This window comes from Paramormyrops kingsleyae, chromosome 8, assembly GCF_048594095.1.
Source record: "Paramormyrops kingsleyae isolate MSU_618 chromosome 8, PKINGS_0.4, whole genome shotgun sequence".
In the NCBI taxonomy this organism is placed as follows: Eukaryota; Metazoa; Chordata; class Actinopteri; order Osteoglossiformes; family Mormyridae; genus Paramormyrops; species Paramormyrops kingsleyae.
Genome location: NC_132804.1, coordinates 6,188,765 through 6,211,822, shown reverse-complemented (window position 1 = coordinate 6,211,822; position 23,058 = coordinate 6,188,765). Strand labels below are relative to the sequence as shown.

The 23,058-nt window shown below is 50.5% G+C and overlaps 1 protein-coding gene across 2 annotated transcripts; it reads right to left on the bottom strand.

Moving 5' to 3' along the window:
• Positions 1-2,598: 2,598 nt before the first annotated feature.
• Positions 2,599-22,838, bottom strand: LOC111853403 (ephrin type-A receptor 2-like). Of its 2 annotated transcripts, none has more exons than XM_023830237.2 (17): positions 22,664-22,838; positions 20,819-20,886; positions 18,070-18,721; positions 9,648-9,803; positions 9,199-9,534; positions 8,974-9,101; positions 8,663-8,843; positions 8,472-8,571; positions 7,801-7,856; positions 7,586-7,711; positions 7,113-7,298; positions 6,850-6,911; positions 6,548-6,757; positions 6,276-6,425; positions 5,919-6,112; positions 5,571-5,726; positions 2,599-3,823 (listed from the first exon to the last, which is right to left on the bottom strand). In XM_023830237.2, the coding sequence occupies exons 1-17, from the start codon at positions 22,743-22,745 to the stop codon at positions 3,715-3,717; spliced, it is 2,952 nt and encodes a 983-aa protein (XP_023686005.1). In that variant the 5' UTR covers positions 22,746-22,838; the 3' UTR covers positions 2,599-3,714. The 2 variants fall into 2 exon arrangements, with proteins under 2 accessions (XP_023686005.1, XP_023686012.1); XM_023830244.2 differs by having other exon boundaries at positions 8,663-8,840.
• Positions 22,839-23,058: the final 220 nt, after the last annotated feature.

Below are 23,058 nucleotides of genomic sequence, written 5' to 3'. Positions count from 1 at the left end.
GCTACCACTGATTTTTACATATTTTTTTTTGGACCAAGATTTGCATAGAAGGCAGCATTGATCAGAACATGTTAACCATTTTTAAAGAAAAGAATTGTTCTCATAATATTGCAAATTCATGATTTCCTTCAGGCCAGTTCCACGCCATATTATTAAGTGCAACTTTCAATCTTCTGCAGTGGAGTTGCGTCTAATCCAATAGAATCGTCTGATTTCAGCAGGACACGTGATGGTGGCACTTTGATAATACAGTGGTACCTCGGTTCTCGAACTCACTAGAACTCGAATTTCTTGAAAGTCGAACAAACCAGTTTGACCTAGAACTCGATCTGAATATCAGAAGTCGAACCTTGAACGCTGACCTAATATAAATTGTACGCGCCAGGAAATGAGTCATACTACAATGCAATTCTTACTTGAATGCCTTCTTCACAGACTGGACGATTAACCAAATAAAGCAGCGCAACATTACAGTAACTAACAATAAATAAACCACTAACTTACGTGTACTATAAGAGCATTTATGTCATTTATTTAAGCTTTATTTTACCAGGTAAAATAACTGAAAACCAGTTCTCACTGCTTTACGTGATATTCGGGAGAAATAGCAGATTATTTTTTTTTTTTTTTTTTTTTTTTTTTAGAAATAGCAGATTACGCATCGGAACTGTCTGGGATACAAACGTCATGCGTGTAACTAAACTGTTCAGCCAATAAGGGCAAAGATGTGTCGTCACGGAGGCGATTCCAGTTTGTGCAGCCGGGTGAGAGGTCGCAATGCATCTAACCGTAATGCATTGCGTCAGGCTCAGAATGCGTTGCTTTAAGCCAGCGCTGTAAGCAAGTCGAATGCACCCAATAACAGGACTGGGGAAACAAACTGAAATGCGGACTTAATACAGAGGACTAATGACAACAACCAGAAACAGCTGATCACGTAGGGATCCCACACGAGGTTAACGAGGGGGCGTGGCACACGAAAGGAGCGGACGATCGGGGCAGTACAGGGGTAATGTTGGGATAAGATCTTTATCGTTTTGGAAGCCATTAAGAAAAAAATGTTCTTCTTGTTTTATCCTGTTCATTTTGTGTTTAAATACTTTAAAAAAATACATATTTAGGTGTAATTTTGGGGGACCGGGAACCAATGAATTGGTTTTCCATTATTTCTTATGGGAAAAATTCGATCAGAACTTTGTAGGATTCGATCCTGAGTCTGAAACGGATTAAGCTCGAGAACCGAGGTACCACTGTATATTAGTAGAATGAAAATATCATTCACAGAATTCACACAAGAACATAAGAAATTTATGTATTAAAGTGATATCTTGCACCTGGTATTTACAAAACAGCCTGTAAATCACTTGCAAATATCAAACAATGGGTTAATAAACATACTCAGTAATGAGTTACAACTGAACATTTATAAGCTTTTTGGTAAATACTCTGGGACAGTGGATCTCAACCTTTTTGCACCGCGACCCGATTTTTCCCATGCCAGGTCAGTCCCTACTGTATATCAAGTATAGTTTTAAATTAACGCTATGATCACTCTGCAGTTTACGCCAATCAATGCCTATCGCACAAATCTGATTGGATGCGCCAGTGAATTAAGAAATTCACTTAAAATTAAGCATCTCTGGTTTGACTTCTTGGATTGGCTGAGTGTTCGTTCGTTTTGCGCTAAGCATTTGCAGACCCACTACTTGTTTATATAGGTCAATTTTAGGACTGGGGCTGGGAAATCTGATCGTGGATCAGCAAAGGAGCTTGCTGGTTTTAAAATGCTTCAATTTCCAACTCTGCCTCGCGACCTTTTCAGAACTTGCCGCAACCCAAATATGGGTCGCAACCCATGGATGGAGATTCTCTGCTCTGGGAAACAGGAGTAAGATATCATTGCAATGCATTTCTAAATTGAATTGAATCATTTTATTTAGTAATATAAGATCAAACGTTTAGTAACAGTTTGTCGACAGTTAAGGAGCCGGCAGGACAGTTTGAAGCAGAGTGAGATTTCAGTTCAATTTCCTTCCACATCAGCTATTCCTATCAGCAGATGGCATTTACAGCATGTTTACACTCCAGGTTGCTGCAGCTGACTCCGGGTAGCTCTGCTGTCCCACATCCCCAGGATTCAGGCCTTTATTCCCAACGGCTGCTCTGTGAAGGTCCAGTTTGCACATTCTCCCCATTTTCTCACACAGTCAAAAGAAATAAGCGAGAATTAATTATTGATTGCTATATATAGCCCTCCAGGGGTGCCCTGAGATGGACTGGCATCCCATCCAGGGTGTCCCCCTGCCTTGTGCCCTGTGATGGACTGGCATCCTGCTCAAGGTGTCCCCTGCTTGGTGCCCTGTACATCCTCAGATTGGCGCGTGCCTCACCACACACTCTAAGAATAAACTCAAGACCAGCTGTGACATACATGAATGATAAGTACTGAATCATCAGAGCTTCTCTTTTTACTGATGGGAGCCATCACCATGTCCTAATATCATGTGTTAAATGATTATCAGTGAATTACCGCTCTTCAAATTAATCATCCCATAAATGACATTCAGAAGACAAAATTACATGACCACTTATTTGTACCTATAACAAAGATTTTATTGAAACTAAACATACATATACAAGCAAGTCCCATTTTTAAAATAAATTAAAAAAGCAACAAAATAAATATTAAATAATGTTTAAGAAACAGCCAATTTAAGAATCTGGAGAAAGGGAAAAATTGAATTCTTACACTACCCAGTCGTTTTCTGAAACGTTCGATGATGAAAACAGCGTTAGGAATGAAGAGACCCTGGGAGAGCCGCTTTACGTTAATTTGTGAGTTTTGTATGAGCAGAAATTGCAGTGAACAGGGAACAGAATTAACCTGAACAATAACTCAGAAGCGGAACAAGTTCATGCCAAACAGCCCAGTAGTCAACTGCTAACATCTCCATGGATTTAAGTGCTTGGGAAAAAGGGTGGGGGGTTGGGGTTATTGTGGGAAGAGTCCAGTTTTCCAGTCTCTTGGCAACACTGAGGGCATCACACAGCACTCTTTGAGGACCTCCAGGGAGAGTCTGGGTTTTTCCCTAAGTCTTCCACACAGATCTTCTCTGTGTCCGTCTCGGTCTCTGCACGGTCAGGGCTCTGAGCTTATTTGGGCAGGCGGGAGGCTCCTCGCAGAATGCCCCGGGGGAGGGGGGGGGGGAGGGCGAAACGCTGGCTGCCGTTTAGAAGCAAATCCTGCAGGCGGATGGTCATCTGTCAGCAGCTTGGTGGCCGTCCAGAGCGCCGTAAGACTCTGGATCTCAGTCAGAGCTAAGCGTACATAGCAAATGTTCAGAAACTACATTTCGCTCATATGTGTATATACATATAAAAAATCATAATGGAATCAGCTTTAGAACTTCAAGGTAGGAACAGTAATGAATTCAACGGAAACAGTAAAGGAGTTCAAAGTTCGTCTTTTCCTTCGCTCCCACATTTCTCAGTCTCCATTCCTAGGAAAGTTTCTAGAATTGGGCATCCTGGGTACAGAATTTGGTGGCTGGTACACCCTTCAGTCAAACTTTCTGTTTCACTCGCCCAGCCACCAGTTTGTGGGGGGGCTGGGAGGAGGGGGCTGTCCAGCCCAAGGCCGGTTTGGTCAGTCGACCCAGTGGACCCAGTTTGGCAGAGCCCAGTTGGACGGGCCAGTCTTTTTGCGGGGGTGGGTCACACCGCGAAGACGCTGAGGGAGCTGGTCTGGTCCTTGAGGCCCAAGATACTGTAGGCGATTCTCTTGAGGTGACCGGGGAGCCGCACCCCGACGTTCCGGATGTCCCTGTGGAAAAGGGGGGGGTGCGTGGTCAGCACTCGTCCTGCAGAGTCAGGCCATGATGGGCCGGGCGTGGCGCATCGAACTCGTGCCCACAAAGCGCTGAATTAACTCATGAACTTGTAACGGCGAAGAGCGAGAGCGGGGGGGGGGGGCTTCAAAAAAAGGAAAAATTAAGGGGCGATAAAAAAATAAATCAGTACATGGGAATGGAGGGAAGCGTGGGAGGAGTGTAATTACCAAATAAAAGGCGGGAGGCAAAAGTATCCCCCCCCCCCACCCATTTGCGCATTAACTGTGCCACACGCAAGCACATGGCCCCAATGAAGATGTACCGACACACGCCAGCCAGGCCCTCGTTATGTCTTTAATTAGGATCTTAATTACTTAACGAGCACGATCCAGTCCAGCAATGAATCTCAGTTGTCTGGCAAGCAGCAGAAGCAGGAAGGCTTGTAAATACTTTCTGGGTTTAGAGTGCTACCAGATGACAGTGGGGGCAATATGGAATCTATTAAAAAAAATATACACACACACACACACACAAGCTATAAAAATGACACTTCAAAGACTTTATGTTCCTCCCTTTTGTTTGCTTTCCCTCTCTCTGGCATGGCACCCGGCTCCACCCTAATTTCCCGTCACTACTATAAAAAAAAATAAAGAAAATCTATACCAAAGAAATCATTGGGGCTCTTCCACCCAGAGGGCAACAACTCCCTTTGCTTCGCCACTCCCCCACTCCAAAGAGGCACTTTTATGTAGACAATGGGGTGGTGGGGGCCTGGGATTGGGGTGGGGGGGTGAGAGGATGGGCTGGGAGGCTAACCACAGGCAAGCCCAGCCAGGCCACCTCACACAGCCCCCAATGCGCCGACACTCTCGCTCTCGGTCCCATTTTCCACCGCGTTTGACCGCCTCTGCGCTGCGTTTTATTTCTGCCTGCATGTTTGGACGGAGACCCGAGCAGCGCTTTAAACGTCAAAATAAAATCCCCGAATTTAACCAAACAAGGACGCCAACCGCCGAATAAAAACGCATATTAAGGCCAAATAACGATAATTCCGTGTCACAGTGGCACCCCCCCTGACAGGAGCCCCCCCAGGCACGGCGATCAGACGGCCAAGGGCTGGCCAGATCGCCGGGGGACGGTACGGCCTACGGTAGCTTTTCATAGAATTCTACTCTATCTGTGCTGGAGTTCAGTGACAGAAAACAAAGTGGGGATATAAGGCAAAAATATGCTTTGGCTATATTTTTTGGTGCAAATGACACTGTGGAGGTAAACTGTCACTGACACTTTACCAAGGACCGGGCTGCAGAAAGTTCCATCTGGACTATTATCAAGTCTTTGTTGGTGTGTTCGGTATCTCTGCTCTTCCTCTTTCAGCGGAACACAGTGGGCAGCACCTCTCAGAGGGGATTCCCAGCGGGGATTCCCACTCCCTGTTCTGTTAGCAGGTTCCTCCTATGCTCATGTTCCGACTTCCTCCCAAACACCCAAACCAGGGTCTGTGAGATCTCTTTGGTGTGTCATAGTCTCTGCGTGTTTGTCCCCCAAGATGCACACCCACCACCTTTGGCCCCCGAGATGCCCGCTGGCTTTGGCCCCCGAGATGCCCGCTGCCTTTGGCCCGCGAGATGCCCGCTGCCTTTGGCCCCCGATGCTTAGGCCCATGTTTCCTGGGAGCGGCTCCACACTGACTGTGATGTGATATATGTAGGGTTGGTCAGAGGGACTATGTCTACTCACTCGTTCTTCATCTGCAGCACCTGTTCCATGGTTGTGATGCCAGCACAGGTAAAGTTTTCACTGTACTGGCTCATCTTGATAGACTCCAGCCACTCCGACACCGACCTGAAGGGGGAGCCGTCACACCCGCTTGTGCTGGGTAGCCGTATGGATACACTGGTGGGGGATGGCAGATGGGAACCATGGTAAGTTCCTGGTTACTTACTGAAGCGAGAACCACTGCTACACAGAAATGGCACCTTGTTAAGGCGCTAGCACCTTTCTCTGTGCACATGGTATCTTCTTCCCCACATCAACCAAGGCCACCCTGCAATTCCTGTCAGCCAATGCTATGGTTAGATGTCTTACCGGGGGTCAAAGTCAGCGATGGTCTTGAGGGACTCGGGACACCTCAGCAACTTATCCAGCAGGCTGACGATGTCAGCGAAGCGCGGCCGCTTGGAGCGGTCCTGGAGCCAGCACTGGAGCATCAGCTGGTACACGGCCGAGGGGCAGTCCATCGGCGCCGGCAGACGGAACCCCTCGTTGATGGCCTTCATTACCTGTCGGCGAGGAAGAAGAGGTAGTAATGTTGGCATGGAGATCTGACCTTGCAGACTAACCACACGTTAGTTTTAGAGGAGTTAACGGGGTGGGGAGGAGTTAATGGGGTGGGGAGGAGTTAATCATACAAATTGTCGTGACAGCTTCCACAGATCCTCTCACCTCCTGGTTGCTCATATCCCAGTACGGCCGTTCTCCGAAGGCCATGACCTCCCACATGACAATGCCAAAGCTCCAGACGTCACTGGCAGAGGTGAACTTCCTATAGGCAATGGCCTCGGGGGCCGTCCAACGGATGGGAATTTTTCCTCCCTGTGTAGCCGAGGAATGGGGGTAGGAACCATTATAAGACACATTCGCCACACAGAACGCGTTTTAAGTGGCTAATGAACTACAAGGATTGAACACAGCTTTACTGGACCCCCCCAACTCACACTGGTAGTGTAGGTGCCCTCAGCGTCGTCCTCGAGCACCCGTGATAGCCCGAAGTCGGACACCTTGCACTCCTGGCTGCTGTTGACTAGGATGTTGCGGGCAGCCAGGTCACGGTGCACGTAGCTCATCTCGGCGAGGTACTTCATGCCGGCCGCAATGCCTCGCAGCATGCCCACCAGCTGGTAGGACGTCATCTCACCATCATGGTCCTGCAAACAACGTTTCATGTTAGGGCTTGAGCTCAAGAACCCCTCCTTTGTATCAAACGAGCTCATCGCCAATGAGACGCAAGAGCGCCTACCCGCAGGTAGCTGTCCAGAGCGCCGTTTTCCATATACTCTGTCACGATCATGGCATGTTTGACTAAAAACAAGGAGAAAGAAGATATTCAGCATGTTAAATTGGCTGAGCGGCAGAGAGCAGGCTGAAGAGCAGGTCCTCACACCCAAAACCTGGTTTGCAACATGCGACATGGTCTGCAGGGACCTCAGAGGGCTGTGATGAGGGCTGTAGGGTAGCATGGGGATGGGCGTTTCAGTAAGAGGACCACAATGGCGCACGTACACTTGGTGACGACTCCTTCCAGGCGGATGATGTTCTGATGGCTGAATTGGCCCATGATGCTGGCCTCGCTCAGGAACTCCTGTCTCTGCTTCTCCGTGTAGCCCGGCTTCAGGGTCTTGATGGCCACCGCCGTCTCCTTGCGGCCCGGCACCTTCAGCACCCCGCGGTACACCTCCCCGAACTCCCCTGGGGGGCGAGAAGGTCATGGACCGATGTTAGATTACAGAACACTACTGAGCCACACTCCGTCTCCCCCCCCGGATGATATTATCATCAAAAAGCCTTAAGTCTCAATCCTGTAGCAAACATGAAATGCTGACTGTGCAATCAAAAGCATCTTATCCTACTTTCCACGTCAGGCATACATGGTGCCCTTGTTCATGAGTCCTAGGCCTCCTGTTTAACCATCAAGCCTTGTATCTGATTGCAAATACAGTATCCAGAACACAGTATCCACAACACTAGTCTCTAACCTGCCCCGATGACCTTCTGCTTGCTGATGTGGCTCGCCTGGATCTCGCAGGCATATTTGTGGATGGCAATGTTGGGGTCCTCATAGGTATGAGGATCCACGTAGGCCTTCAGGGGCTTCAGTTGCTCTGAGAAGGGGCGGACGGGGAGTCATTGATGGGAATCACTGACAAGGAAGCAGAACGGGGACACAGTGCAAGCAGCTGTGGAGACCTACCTGAGCTGGAGAAGTATGTGTCCTCTGGGTCTTGTCTGGTCGACTGGTTCTTCCTCCTATCCAGCGAGAAGGTTCATTAGTTCACACAGACAGAGGCTAATATGCCTGGAAAGCAGGTCTTTGGAATGAGGAAGGAAAGTCATGCAAACATGGGAAGGACCTGGTCACTGCATTTCATTTTTAATTACTATAATAAACAGAGAAGTGGCAACACATTTGGGATCTGGCTGAAACCCAAAAGAGGAACTACAGTTCAAAAGGGAGGACCTATGCGGCTATTTAAAGACTGTATACTAGCGTACTGCTTTCGATAAGCGTTTTCTAGAAAACTCTCAATACACTGTAGGTCATTGTAAAGGAGAAGCACCAAGTAGGCTCTTCATCCCCCGGGTCAGACCCCTGCAGACCTTGGCCGGGTACCAGCAGCAACCTTAGGGCTGCCACAGGACTGCAGTGAACCTGGCGGCACCACCTATCAGTGACGGGACGCCTTGGCAGGGCCGGCACAGAGGAACTGGGCCAGAAGGGGGGGGGGGTGTGTTTGAGGACCCTCCTTTACTTCCGTCTCTACTCTGTCTCTTCCTCTGCGCAATCCCCCGCCCCAAGGATCGGGGTACAGAAGGGGTGGAATGGGGACAGGACGAGAGCTGGGGTGGGGGGGGGTTCCTCACCGGTAACACAGCAGCCCCGCGGCAATGGTGATTAAGAGAATGGAGATCCCCACCGAGGCGCCCACGATGGCCGTCATGCTGTTATCCGGCTTGTCCTTCACTGTGGGGCAGGATGGCAGGTGGGGGGTCACGTATCGGCCTCTGCAGGCACATCCACCAAACCGCTCCCCCAACACCCCAACACCACCCACCTTCTGGCAACGTCTCAAACTCGTGCTCCATGCTGTAGACGCCCGGGGTCCCCAGGGGGCTGAGGGCCTGGACGCGGAACACGTAGACGGTGCCGGGGACCAGGTCGCTGATCTGCACTGAGCTCTTCTCCAGGACCAGCACGGTGTAGGTGGTGACATCATTCTCACTGTTGTTCTCCTGCTTTGGGGGGGGGGGGGAACAAATCAACCGTTTCTTACTGACAGCTAGCATAATCACAGAGAGGCTTTTAACATACTAGTGTTCGAAGCTCGACATGCCCCGCCTAACTCGAGGCAGCCCCCTCCCTCACCTTCTTGCGGAACATGAGCTCATAGCGGTGGGCAGCATGGGGGTGGGCTCGCCGTGACACAGCCCACGACAGGGACAGGCTGGTGCTGCCCCGCTCGTCCAGCCGCATGGATGTCACCTTGGGGGGGTCTGGAAGGAACAGGAAGAAGGGGGTCACGGTTAGAGGACCAGCGCACAACGCTCAATGCAGATTGGCTGGTGGGGTGGGGTGGGGGAGGACTCATACCTGTGTAGCGCAGGGCAGTGGTGAGGCTGCTCGTCGCCCGCTGGGGGCTGAACTGCGACACGCCGCTGCGGGCCTCCACCATGAAGGTGTAGTTGAGGTGGGGCTCCAGCTCGCTGACGGTGACGCGGGGATCCTGCAGGGCAGCTGCAGGTGGATCGAAGCGCACGCGCTCCCCGCAGGGCTGGCAGGCGGCCCCATCGCAGCGCTCGCACGACACGCCGTAGCTCAGGTCGTCTCGGCCACCCGTCTCCGCCGGCGGACTCCATGACAGCTCCATCTTCCCCACCACTGACTCCAGGGTCACGGCCTCCAGGTGCCGCGGCGCCGAGGGTAGGGCTGTGGGTGAAGAGGGCGCCGGCACGAGGTTGGTGAGCCAATGGCCGGGCTGGGACAGCGACCCCCCCACCACCAACACCCCCTGGCCAAAAGAGGCAGGAGGTGGAACTCACCGGAACATGGCTGGGTGTCCAGGTCCTGAGGAGCACGGAAAAAGCCATCCAGACATGGGCACAGGCGGGAGCCTGGCTGAGATGCCACCGTGTTCTTGGGGCAAGGCTGGCACTTATCGTCTGACTGCGATGCCTTGAAGAAGCCGGTCTGGCAGGCTGCGGGGGAACAGACAGACATCAATGCATTAAATGCGACCCGCGAGCTCCACACGTACACCTGCTCATTCACACAAACCGAGTACCTGCAGTCAAACGCGTGAGATACACAGTTTAGCGGCTCTGCACTAGAATGGCTACGATGCCTTTTCAAAGCTCTGTGACTGTAGGCGTCATACACGGTGGTTCCAACATCTCAGAAACAGCCACCAATCTGGGATTTTCATGCACTACATTGTCTAGAGTTGGTCCGATGATCAAAAACATGCGGTCGATGACATTTCTGCAGCCAAAAACACCTGAGAGAGGTCTGAGGAGAACGGACAGACCCGCTAAAGCTAACAGGAAGGCCACAAGTTGCAAAAATAACACCTCAGTACAACAGTGGTGTGTGAGGAGGCTTCTTTGAACACACTCGTCTACCTTGGAGGCCAAAGTGCGTCCTGACCTGTCCTAGTTGGTGCACCTAATAAAGTTTCCGACGAGTGTGGGAGCGTGCAGCCCTATCCCACCATCGCCAACCCCCTGAAAAGTCACTCCACAGAGAGGGATACCATTTCCAGATCAAAAGGCGGGGGGGGGGGGGGTCGCCAAGTCAGCCAGCCCAAGGACTCACAGATCCACCAAAGGGGAGGGGGGTTAAAATGCATAAACCCGATCTTATCAACAGTTATGATCTCGGAGAGAGAGAACATTCCGGCAGCAGACAAAGGCCCACAGTGCTCAGCAAACTCACTAAACCAGCTGCATAAATCTGCGTAATTTTTTTTTCTTTCTTTTTATGAACACGAGAGTTAGTTTTACAATTTAAATTCCCCCGGCTTGGCACATCTACTCATAAAATATCACCGTGGGGCCGGTTCGGGGTGACCCCAGAAGACAGCGGGACTGTGGGAAAGTGCTTACATCCTTTATTGGGGAGCAGAGGGGGTAAATTTGATTTGGTATTACCCGTCTAAGTCCGCAGGGATTAGGAGTTTGGTAAACAATGCAGCATGACACAAAGAGAGGAGAAGAAGACGAGAAGAAAAGGAGGAAGGGACGACACGGCTGCGCGGCGCCTGAAAGAACCCCTGGGCGGCGCTTTGAGTGGAGCACTCTCTGCCGGGCCGGGTCGGACCCCATCCCCACTCCGTCCCACTGTGCGCCATGACCCCCGACACAACAGACCCGTCTTCCCCTTCAATCTTCCCCCCATTCCCTCCTTTTCTACTCCCGCTCTTACACCCTCGACCCCCGACCGGACCGCCCTCCTCTCTCAGCAGCCCCACCCCCCGCCTCATCTTTCTCCACATCCAATTACTTTGTTTCACTTGAAATTGAAGAAGAGGCAATAGGCTGTGGGACAAACCAAACAAACAAATCGACAAACAGAGAGATGCGTCCGGCTCAGTGCGGCGGCAGGAATGCGGCTCCGCCATTGGGAGCCAGCCGAGGGCGGGACGGCGCATTGTGGGGCCTGCCGGAAGGTTCCGTCTCCTCCAGTGAGAGGCCCGCAAAACACAAAAGAGTTTCAATTTAGGGGTCCATCACAGAGCCCGGAAGACAAGGCGGAAGATAGAGAGCGTGTGGGACAGAAGCCAAGGCAGCCATCGCAGAGTGTGTGTGTGTGTGTGTGTGTGTGTGTGGGGGCGGTGGGGGGGGCAGTAAATGAAATTGAAAAATGTACGGAATTCCTGACATCAGACTGCATGTCGAAAGCATGAGCAGAATCCCCCCCCCCCCCCGCCTCCAGTCAGGTATGATACTGAAGAATGAAACAGGTCTGAACACCTTTTGTGAGGCTTGGAGGAGACACACCAAGCTGGGGGGGGGCACAGAGCATACCAAAAAGAGGAAGAGGAGGACTCGTGAAAATGAGACACGCGGCCTCAATTATGTTTGTTCTAGAAGGATCCTGCCAGTCTGCAGTGTTCTTAGAAGACAAGGTCGCTGTGGGTCTGTGTGCCCAGAGGAAGTCGCCAGCAGAGGCCTCTGGGACGGGATGGGGGGGCGGACGAGGGGGTCGTCACCAAGCTTCAGGCAAAACAAACAAAAAAAAAATATATATATATATATATAAAGCAGCATTTAAGTGAAATCGACTTGAGGGCTTTAAAAACACGGGTACCCTGCTCCCCCCCCCCCCCCCCCCCCACCAACACTCACACACTTTTAAACGCATCCTTATTTCTCTTCCCCTTCCCTGCAAATATGCGTTTCTAAAGGGGGGGGAGCTACATCGGGGGCGGCTCATTAACACAATGTGTTTAGAGGAGCTGAGTGTGGATGGAGAGGGGGGGGGGATCGGGGCAGGGGAGCGAGAGAATTGCCCCATTCATAGAGGAGCCCAGAGGGGTGAGCGGAAGAACAGCTGCTGGCCCGTATCCTGCTGCCCCTGCAGCCTCCCCAACCCCCCCGCTTGCTGGCACCTGTGCTCACGCGGGACAACTGAGGCCGACACGGGAAAATGAAAAAAGTGGGCCATCGAAACACATCCCGGAAACGGGAGAAAGCAGCTGGCAGCCTCACCGAGTGGCACGCGGCCTGGCAGAATGCCCCGGACATTTCCAGAGCGCTCGGAACCTTATTAAAAAAATAGAACCTTGTCCTACTTGCCAAAAGATATTCGAGGAATTCGCACGCGGCAAGGCACCCAGCCCTCGGCCCATCCGACAAAACAGGAGGCTAGAACCGGACAGGCAGAGCCTCTCTTCCTGTCACGAGCCGCATGGCATCGCACGAGGAACACACCGGGGAGACGGGCCTCGGAAATAACGTGTGCTCATTACAAGGCTCGAAGAAACAAAAATGCACGCCAGTCTGTCAGTAAAATAGGCACATCGGCGACAGGCTAATCGATTTAGGCAACCAGGCCAATTAGTTCTGGTATAAAAACCTCCACCAGTGGGTCAACTGCAAAGACCCAGGACACCGTTCATGAAATGAAAGTCTGACGCCACGGCAGCTCACGGAGAAGGTGCACAAGAGCAGGGCACGAGGAACACAACTGGCGGGTTCTTCAAAAGGATTCACATCACGAGCGAAAGCATATAAACAACAGAAACACATCACCTCCCCACAAATCCATGCCATTTGCTGTACAGCTAATAGACAAAGATTTCTTGTTATATAGATAATTCGTACCTGTTAATCAACAGAAAATATTCTGGAGAACATTTGGCAAGGACCTTAAAATCCTGGTCTCGTACACCCCCCCCCCCCCAATCCTTTCTTTCTCAGGGACATCAGCCAGGTGGGGGATGGGTAGGAGGTCTTTGGGAGCTTCAGGTTTTGAACACTGTTTACCGGAGGAGGCCATTGTGCTTCTGCGACCCGCTGGGGCGGGGGGGCCACGCTGGGAGGGGGCGTTGGGGGTTGGGGTGCCAATTTGACAGCTTTCAAGAGGTGTGCGGAGGGGGAGGAACTGGGGGCAACCAAATTAAGGCTGGATCCTGGGTGGGCAGTGGGGGAAGGGGGGCAGGCTGACGGTTCACTCAACAGAAGTTCCATAACTTCATGGTGCTGAAACCGCCAAAATGCACGAGGAGATCTGGGGGCCCACGGTCAACAAGATGGGGGAGAAAGGGGGTAGGGACATCCGCCAGCAGCTCCAGAGCCAGGGGGGCATGAGGTCAACATTAACCAGAGCAGCCAGAAACAGAAAGACTAAATAAACAAAGCGGAAAACGACAAGGTCCACATCAGCGTTAAATCACAGGGGATTAAAGGGGGCGATAGGCGTATAATCCATTTGCAATTCGCTGTTTTATCTTAAGGTCAGTCCAGTTACCCCACAGACAGATAACAGTGAGGGGGGGGGGCATTCATCAGCAGCTCCTCTGGAGGGGCAGATAGGCCAGTTATGGTGGGTGGGGGCACAAGACAGATCATTAGATCAACAAACTGTGACGCAGCCTAACCACAAGGCCCTGGATGCCAAGGACATGGCTCCATCATCATGACCCACACGAAACACGGCTGCATCCAGATGCACCTGGAGCAGCTTCAGCTTTCCAGAATATTCCGGGCACAACAAGCGGGGACGTGGTGGGGATAGGCAAGTCACAACCATGTCACAAGTCCAGCTGCTTAACAGTAACTTGTCTACACCCCGGCCACAAGTTAATCGGGTTAACGTGTACAGACTCTCGTTCTCCGACGTGCCAGAATCTTCTATCCCACATCCCATGCTACACAGTCAGCGGCTCATATCCAATAATGACCTCACATAATGGCCTCCCTCTTTTGAGCGGCAGTTCAAACACCACAGGTAATCCATGGGTATCAATCGAGGAACATTAAACCCTGCCGAGGCGAATCGCTTCAGGGGAAAATCTCACACATCCAAATTCAGTTCTACTCTAGCGCAGTGTTTCCCGAGCTCCCTGCCAGACAGTCTCCATTTTTGCTACGTACCATGAGCTGGGAGGGAGCAAAAATGTGGACTGACTGTGAGTCCCCAAGGACCGGATTGGGAAACACGGCTCTAGTGGATAAAAATTTAAAGTTAAAATGCTTGGCTACTAATCCTGTTGTTCCTGGAAAAGCCCACAGAAGGAACGTAACTCCGGTTCTCTTATCTTTTTTTCCTCTGTATCATCACAGGGTTCCCGAAATGCATGCCTGCAAAGTGAACAGCGGGGATTAGACAACCTCCGGCTTCCACGGCCGCACATCCTGCCAGAAGCTGGGGAGAATGCTGAAACCGGGCCACATGACCAGTAACAGGGCCTCAGCACAGCCGGGCACAGTGCACTGCATCCCGATTACTCAGTCTGAAGCACAGCTGGGCACAGTGCACTTCATCCCGATTACTCAGTCTGAAGCACAGGTACATTCCTGCAGCTCCCTCTCCACGGGCCTCCCTGGCCAAGGGGGTATGGGGGGCAGCGAGGGGAGGGGACGTGGACTCTGAAGCAATGCTTGTGAAGCAGGATTTCTCTGCTTCACTTCAGGGAAAAACATGCCCAAATCACAACGTCATGATTTCAGAGCAGCCCCAAGAAGGTACGGACCAATATGGGAGTCCCAAGATACACAGTCCAGGGTCAGTCAGGATCCCACACAAGGCCACCCAAAGCTCTCACAGCGAGGAATGGAATCTTCTAGAAGATGGGAAACAGACTGCTTCGGTTACTACAGACCAGGCACAACAAACTGCTCCTCTGCCCAAGTCGTAGTTCCCATTACTGCCTGACATGCACTTGAAACTATGATTTACAAATAAGTATAATTTCAGTTGGGCCACTAATTACGGCGGCGATTTTCTACTTTATTGCATTTCTAAGGCTTCTCAGAGGGACTCAGGCTTTAGCGCTCTGTCGCCGGGCAAAGCCGCTGGCCGCCTGGGAAGCCCCGCGGACTGTGGCTAGACATGCTTCTGTGAGGGGATCCGCAAAAATCCCGGTTAGTAACACGGCAAGAATCCGGACAAGGCGGGGCGACGTGCCGGCAGGTGATGTCAGCCAATCGCCAGGCCCGCAATCCCTTAAAAATCCCCATGATGGTAATCCCGGTTATCCTCAGTACTTACCAAACCACCCCCCCTCGCTCCCCCACACACTGATGAACGTTCCCTGTTGCATAATAAACCATGTGAGACAACGCTCCATAAATAATCCTTAACCTATGTCCGTTCCTCTTTGCGCCGCCTTCCCGAAAATCCTACTCGGTTTTTTTTTTCCCTCTTTCCTGAGCCGGCTTGACTCCTTTGTTCCCTCCCTTTTTTGTCTCATACCTCCCGCCAAAACGCCCACAACATTCCTAAACCCAGCAATAATGGAGGTGTGTGTCTCTATGTGTGTGGGGGGGTGTTATCTTTAGAAAGGTGCCTACGGGTAAGAAGGTGCTGGCAGCTCCCCCCTGCGCCTTCGCCTCTGCACCCTCCCCACGGCGTGAATCCTCAGGGGGGGGGGGGGCGGTTCATCTTTCGGGTTGCCTCTGCTGCCCCCAGCCGCCCAGCATGGCAGCGCTCTTGGTTACCCGCTCCCTCTCCTCCCATCCCAGCGGGCTCTACCCACGGCCACTTCCTAATTACAGAGGGGGCAGGATCCGACGGCCACCCCTGAGACCAAGGATGGGGGGGGGGCGGGGGGGGTTCTCCCACAATCCTTATAGGAATAGGGTAGGGAGGCCATCTTGTTTTACCCAGCATGCACCCTCTCAGACGTTAATGAATTCATCGGAGTAACGGTGAAGGTAATCCGCGTGTAGTATTAATTACACCTGCCGGGGAAGGCACTGACAGACAGTAAGGAAGGTGCTGGGACAGGTTCCCGACGGTACCCCTCCCTAAACCATCCACTCTACACCCTCCCCCAGCAGAGGAGTTCACCTCAGCTAAGTAACCTCCCCACTCTGTGAGACAATGCTCCCATTAAGCCATACAACCAAGGGGGGGCGGGGGGCGGTCATGGCGTATCAGCTTAATAGCTTCTGGAAGTCGGCAACATGTGTCATCAACCATAATCCCCATTCTGGGAGTTCATGGTAAACATCACTCCCAAGTCGTGCAGCACTGACTGAAAGACAAATGTCACATGACTCAGTGGGTATTTTTTTTTTAAATCGCAGCGTAGACTTAGCCGTTTAACCTGGTCAGTTTTTCTCCCAAAGAAGTTCATTGTGCGCAATGTTTTTTCCCCTAATTCGGGAATTACTGGTAGACACAAATTCAACATTTCCCTTAAACGCCCAGTTTCGTCATCGCGCTCGTCGGATGAGGCATTCAGAAAGCCGTCCTTCCCGCACCAGGAACAGAGATGGAGAACAAGAGGGGGGGAAAAAAAACGGATGGGCTCCCTCCTTCCACTCTGTCCTCACTCGGAGGGGGCGGGTGGCAGCGGCGGCGGAGATGACAGGGAACGAAAGCGGCACTTACCACAGGGGAAGGCTAACACACCCAGCTTAATGACTGTCTGAGCCACTCACCACATGCACGCCAACCCCCCCCCCCCACCCCCCCTTGATGAATCAGCCCCCCAGCCCCTCTGCTGCATCCACTAGTGGCCAAAATGAGACACTCTACACCCATCCACACTCACTCTTCTTGGAAAGGGCCCTGCCACACTTTCACCGCGCCAGTGACACGTTTGCAGAAGAGGGCGGGGCCATGTCGTGCCGCGTATCTCGTAACTCAGAGCTTATCAGGGATGTCCTTGCATGAGTGACACGCCACCCTGCCTGGCACACCAGCTCACTTTCATTTTGTCCCCATTTCCGCACCCATTCAACTACCCGCCCCCCCCCAACCTCCCAGCTAATCTCCCAACTAATATGGCATCATTTCCCGGCCCAGTGCTACACCACACCTTCTTGTTTGTGCTCCTCAAGTCGTCCCAAGGGACCACCGAGAAGTGCGTCCTTGATGGGGTGTGTCCAGGGAGCGAACACGTCCCGACGTGCCCCGAGAACACGGCGCCTCGCACACGCACACACACGCGTGCAGCACCGTGCCACCTCACACCGTGAGTGGTGCCGGCTCGGCGGCTCAGAGGACAGACAGGATTCCGTCAAATAGTAACTGAAGGAGGGGGGAGGGGCTATCGAGGAGCAAGTTAAAGGCGCACCCATAAGGGAAAATAGGCACCTGTGAATCAGCTCTACGATAAAACAAACGATAGCGGAACAATGCACCCCTATCTCGTTCAGCGTCAATCAACTGCAGAGGATGTGGTGCCCGTCGCCATGGTTCCGTGGCAACAATGACGCCAAATAGATGAATAGTATCCCAAGCTCGCAGAGTTGGATCTGAGAAGGAAATCCGAGAACTCCGAAAATGCAACACCCTCTGAATTCCCATGTATGTCACCAGGTTCTGCACAATAAACTTCTTGTGAAGCTACCTGTTGCTAATCATCAAACTATGCACTGTGATTTTTCTCACTCATTATACAAGATCGTTACAAAATATATTTATAATCTGTATAATTAGTATAATCGTTACTAATGTCTGAACACCACAGTGGCAAGTTTTCTTCACTTTCAATACATTTCATGGGTATTTTAGTTTAAAAAGCCTCATCTGAACTATTTTTTCAATTTTCTACTGACGCCATACATATACTGACACACACACACACACACACACACACACACACACACACACACACATCTTGGACATTTTCACAACACAGTCTGTAATTTTAGCACCTTGCATCAACCCACCTGATGAAACCTACAATGCAAACCAGACCCACCACTGGGGGAGCCAGTTACTAAAATAACAGATGTGACCTCAAAGGGTGGGGGGGTGAGGGTGGCGTGTAATCCATTATTTACAAACCTTGGCAGGACTCTCCGACGGCCTCGTAGCCGGGCAGGCACTGGCACTGCCCGACGGGGACCACCCAGCCGCCATCGGAGGTGCAGTAGATCCGCGGGGGTTCCTGGCTGGCAGCATTCTCCACGCAGTTGCCAGTGACCTCGGTCAGGGCCTGGCTGTCCCCCCCGGCCACGGTCTCGGGGAAGATGGCCAGGCTCTGCACGGTGGCCGTGCAGGTCTTGTAGTAGACCCTGACGGAGAGCAGGGCCACGCAGGCCCCCGGGTCCTGGAAGGCCAGGTAGAAGCCGCTGCGGGAGAGCGGGCCCAGCGCCCGCGTCTCGGTGTTGACGCGCAGCTCGCCGTGGGCCGTGATCTCGTCGGGCGCGATGGTGGCCACCTTGCGGAACTGGCTCTTGCGGAAGTTGGTGCCGACATCAGCATCAGCCTCGGCCACGTGCAGGTTGAAGGTCTCCTTGCAGGTAAGCGAGGCACCGCCAAAGGAGCTGCAGTCGCGCACAACGAAGCGGAGCTCCACCAGGACGCGGGCCGCCCCCGCCGCCCGCCGCTGGATGAACGTGGTGCGCAGCCAGTTGTCCTGGTCCGTTGACTCCACATTGCAGACGGAGTAGGTGTACAACAGGGAACTGTTCACTACCGTCTGTACGATCTCCCACTGAGTGGAGAGGAGAGAAACAGAAGGGTCAGCCTCGCAGGACAGATGTGGGGGGGGGGGGCATATATTAACGTTATTTACTTAACAGTGCAAAGTGATGTACAGGTGAGGATCAGAGAGCAGAGTCAAACAAAGCAATTGGGCTTAAGGGTTTTGCTCTGGGGCTCAAAAGAGATCCGAACCGATAACCTTCTGGTGACACGCGGCTCTGACCCACACAGTCACACACCACCCGGAGTGCAGAAGACAAGGAGGAGAAATAAAAAGACCGACGTGAGCTTCACAAAGAGCGGAAAGGAAGATGCACACATCTCGCTCAGAAGCAGGAGGTCTAGACGCGCATGAGGAGGCTCGAGGAGTACGGGCTCTACGTGTGGGGTTTCACCGTAAGCCTGCCCCCCCTCGATGGCGTGGAGGGTTCGAGGCATAGCATGCTACTGCCGCAATAAAACACAGAGAAGATTAAACCACTGTGCCTGTTAAAGTGCATTTTATACGCTCATTAGAGCAGAGGCCAATAAAAACCGGGCGCAACGGAGCAGGCATTTTGAGAAAATAAATAAAAACATGCTGACAAGTAAACTTCTTCCAGGTTTAAGAGACACAATTAAACAGCAACAAGTCCGATCATTTACAATAATGCACCCGCCTGATCCTGCGAGATGCAGGAATGCCCGGATTTGAAGGACAAACGTTTGGAAGCAAGTGACATTAACCAAAAAACCCCACAGCACACAGCAAAGGAAATCCACCATTCTTTGATCTTCCCTTCGCCCGTTTTTCCATGGTTTACATTCTACTGTTTATTTTTTCAAATCTGCACAACGATTCCCCTTAGAGGAGCATGCGGAACGCCGGCAAAAGAGACGTGTAACATAACACAGGAAGGTTAAACACTCCGCAGCTGCTGAACTGCAGGATTTTACACAGGAGGATTGTGAAAAGAATCGGCACAATCCTAACTACGTTGAACTGTAATAAAGGAGAGATTCATTGAAGAATAAACGTGTTCCCCAAGCACAAGTAAGCTGGGCCCGCAAGAACTGAGCACGAAACACTAACACTTCACTTTTTTAAAACAAGAGAGTCCACTCTACCCCTTTTGCCGCCTAATACCCAGCCCCCCCCCCCCCATCCCCAGCACCACAGAGGCAACACTCAAGTCTTCTCTCCTACTAAACATTTAAGCACACATTCTCAGGGGCAGTTGGTGTTGACAGCCCCAGGGGGCTATGTATGTGTATCTGTGGGGGGAAGGGGGAGGGGGGGGGTCCTTCAGTCTCAAGTAGCAAAGCCCCCCCCCCCCCCCCCCAAACTTTGATCCACAGCAAGCAGTGGCAGAGAGAAACAGTCGACCAGGATTACGCCTGGATTACAAAGAGGCAGTGCCTGGACTCAAAAGTGGTCTTATCTCCGCGCTACGAGGCCCTGAACAATTAACCGAGAGCTTCAGCCAAAACGCAAAAGAGTCACCGTTTACAGCGAAGCCAGCGGTGCTGTTAGCTGTTAGCCCTCGAAGGCAAGGCGATTTTTAAGGATTTCTAAACAGGATTACACTTTCAATTGCAATAACAGAATAATAAACTAAGATTAAAATATCTGTGCCTGTCCACGCCAACCAGCTTCCTGCTTTCTGAACTCATAGAAAAAGCTTCATACTTCGCAGACAGAGTAGGAATGAGCCCCTGCTCTCCTGCCCTGAAACACCCCGTCAGACATGCCCTGGCAGAGCTCCCTCCGTCTCCCAGCCACTTGATCCTCTGTGACTCCCTGGACCTTTTGTCCAAACTTTTACAATGACAAACAATCTTTAACCCGCTTAGATAAGGCCAGCGTGGGTAAGCATATTTTATAACATAAATTACACCAACAGCATTAAAAGTGCTTCCTTCCGGCTAAACGTGCCTCTACACTCCGCATCCTCTGATAATAAATGCCGGACGAGTAGGACGTGGTGTGATACTAAGACCAACCGGGTAAGAAGACATAAAGAAGGTGTTGTAGGGTAATGGACAGAACCCTGGCCCACCCTGTGATTACACACAGGGTACCGTAAAAAAGCGTCAAAGACGGAAACGGCGGCTAGCACAGGCTCACCCCCTGTTCGCTGGGCGAGGTCAGCCATCCCAGCTCCCCCCCGAGAGCCTTCATGTCCAGCAGCACTTCTGTAAAAGAAAATCCATGCAAGAGTTATAATAAAGTACGGATATACGAACCGGGACGCTGCTAAATAGCCTTACAAACAGCTCAGATTCTTTGTCACATGCCACCATTTTCCGGATAATTAACCTGTCCATCAGTGACTTGAAATAAGGACATGAAATCCGGTCACCCGTGCCACACGGCGAGGACGGAGAAACGGCGCGGATTAAACGCTGTCCAAAGCGGAGGCAGCATGGTCGCACGAGGCCTTAAAATGCATCTGGCCGAAAAGGTCTGGATGCTCCCTTACTGCCCTTAACGTTTGTGGTTATTAAGACCGGACCGTGTTCAGCTGGAACGTAAACTGCAAAGGTTCTCCACTGTTGGGACTAGAACTCACTCCAGAAAGATTAATCCATTGCATTCATGTTATAAAGAACTTTTTCAGTGAAAGGAGTATTATTTAAAAAAGCAAGTGAATACTGCCTTAACATCGGCTGGCAGGCAGTGGCATCTTGCTCTTGGGAAGGGGTGGTCTTATCTTTTGCACAGAGACTTTGAAGCAGCAGATATAGATCCAATAAACTTATAAATACAGAAGACTGCTGAGATTTATTATTACTGCGCAACACGTGGGCCGCGACTGGAATTTACGGAAAAAGGAATATTTATTTAAACAATTCTCAAGGTTCCCAGTTGTTACAATATTTCTCCCTATTCATTTGTTTATTTAACTGAGGAAAGTATTTTTATATAATTATTTTTACTTCGAATTACACATTTTTTCACATTTGAAATTATGTGCAGATATCATACCAATATGTTAAACTTGAGATCTGTATTACAGCGAAGGAGTGACGGTAGTTATGGATGTCCCGGTTATTTCGTGGCTGCGTATGCGTCCCTTAAAATCACTGATAGCAAAAATGGACATCCGGTGGCCACTGCCCTCTCTAAACAAATAATGTAAAGACTAATGAACTGATAAGACCTGGTTACGAGGCCACCCCATGCCTCTCGCATTATGAAGCAATTTTCGGATACAGAAACTCACACGAACCATTTTTCACTCGGTCATTTTATTCCTGTGCTAAACCCAAAAAGCACCTTTTGCGCAAACAGCGCAATTAGTTTTAATTAATACATTGTCTATTTTCTATTTTTAAGCGAAACATCAAGCTACACTTCTCTAAACTGGTCTTATTGCAAATGTATTAACTGACAGATAATTAAACGCATGTCGGAGTGAACATTTTACCTGCTCGAAAAAAGTTAAATATAATTCAACCAACACAGTAAACATAGTTATAGTCAAGAGTTACAGTACAGTTTTATATACAAAATTATTGCGCACTTTGATCAGAAAGTATCACGTGTTATATTTTAATTTTAAAAATGAAATGCTTGACCTCTGACGAATATTTCGATTTCGCCACAGCGATTTCAACTAGCGTGTCAGAACTTTGACAGAACTTTAAAAATTAACGTTGAAATTCCTTGTAAATAAAAAATCTACCCAAAAATATATACAACTCGTTCTTGAAACACATCGATACTAGCTGCATGCAACATTTTCAGTAACAAGTTTACAGTGGTTACAATAATTATAAATAATTGCGTTGTAGTTAAAATTTTACATTAAATTCACAACCAAATTTCGAAAAATAAAATCGGTGTAACATCAGTCAACCTTTAAAGTCAACCTTTAAAACACCAACACCATTCCATGCGGTATCCCAGTATGAGTTTTCCGGCTGAAACTACCTTTCAAATAGTTAAAAAAAAAGAATTTGCGCTTACCTTCCCTGGTTTGCAGACTTATAAATACGCAACTAATAAATACACATGTAAACAAATAACGTTTAATCCAGAGGGAAGCCATGATCGAAACAATTATAAATGACTATCTTTTCGGACTGCGCTGCCCCGTCCAGCTCTTACCCAGGAGTAAAACCCAGGAACCCAACTTCTAAAGGCGAAGCCTCATTCAGGAATAAATGCGTCACTAGCTACGCCCATTGGAATGTCGATAGATTCCATATATGGCGTGAAGGCGGGGTCGGCTCGCAGTAACCGAGACTGGAACTACCTGTAGCTAAGGGTCTATTGGCCCTTACCTCTAATGCTGATATTTCATGATAATTTGTTACCTTAGCAAGGGTAACTGAAAAAGTCTTTTTTTTTTTCTTTTACAC

What these genes read in the sequence shown, in the direction of transcription:
- LOC111853403 (XM_023830237.2), bottom strand. Translation starts at nt 22,745, where the DNA reads ATGGCTTCCCTCTGGATTAAACGTTATTTGTTTACATGTGTATTTATT. An exon ending in CGTCGGAGAGTCCTGCCAAG is followed by an intron (nt 9,804 to 18,069) that starts GTTTGTAAATAA and finishes GTTCCCCCGCAG; the next exon opens with CCTGCCAGACCGGCTTCTTC. An exon ending in GGGATATGAGCAACCAGGAG is followed by an intron (nt 6,113 to 6,275) that starts GTGAGAGGATCT and finishes CCTCGCCGACAG; the next exon opens with GTAATGAAGGCCATCAACGA.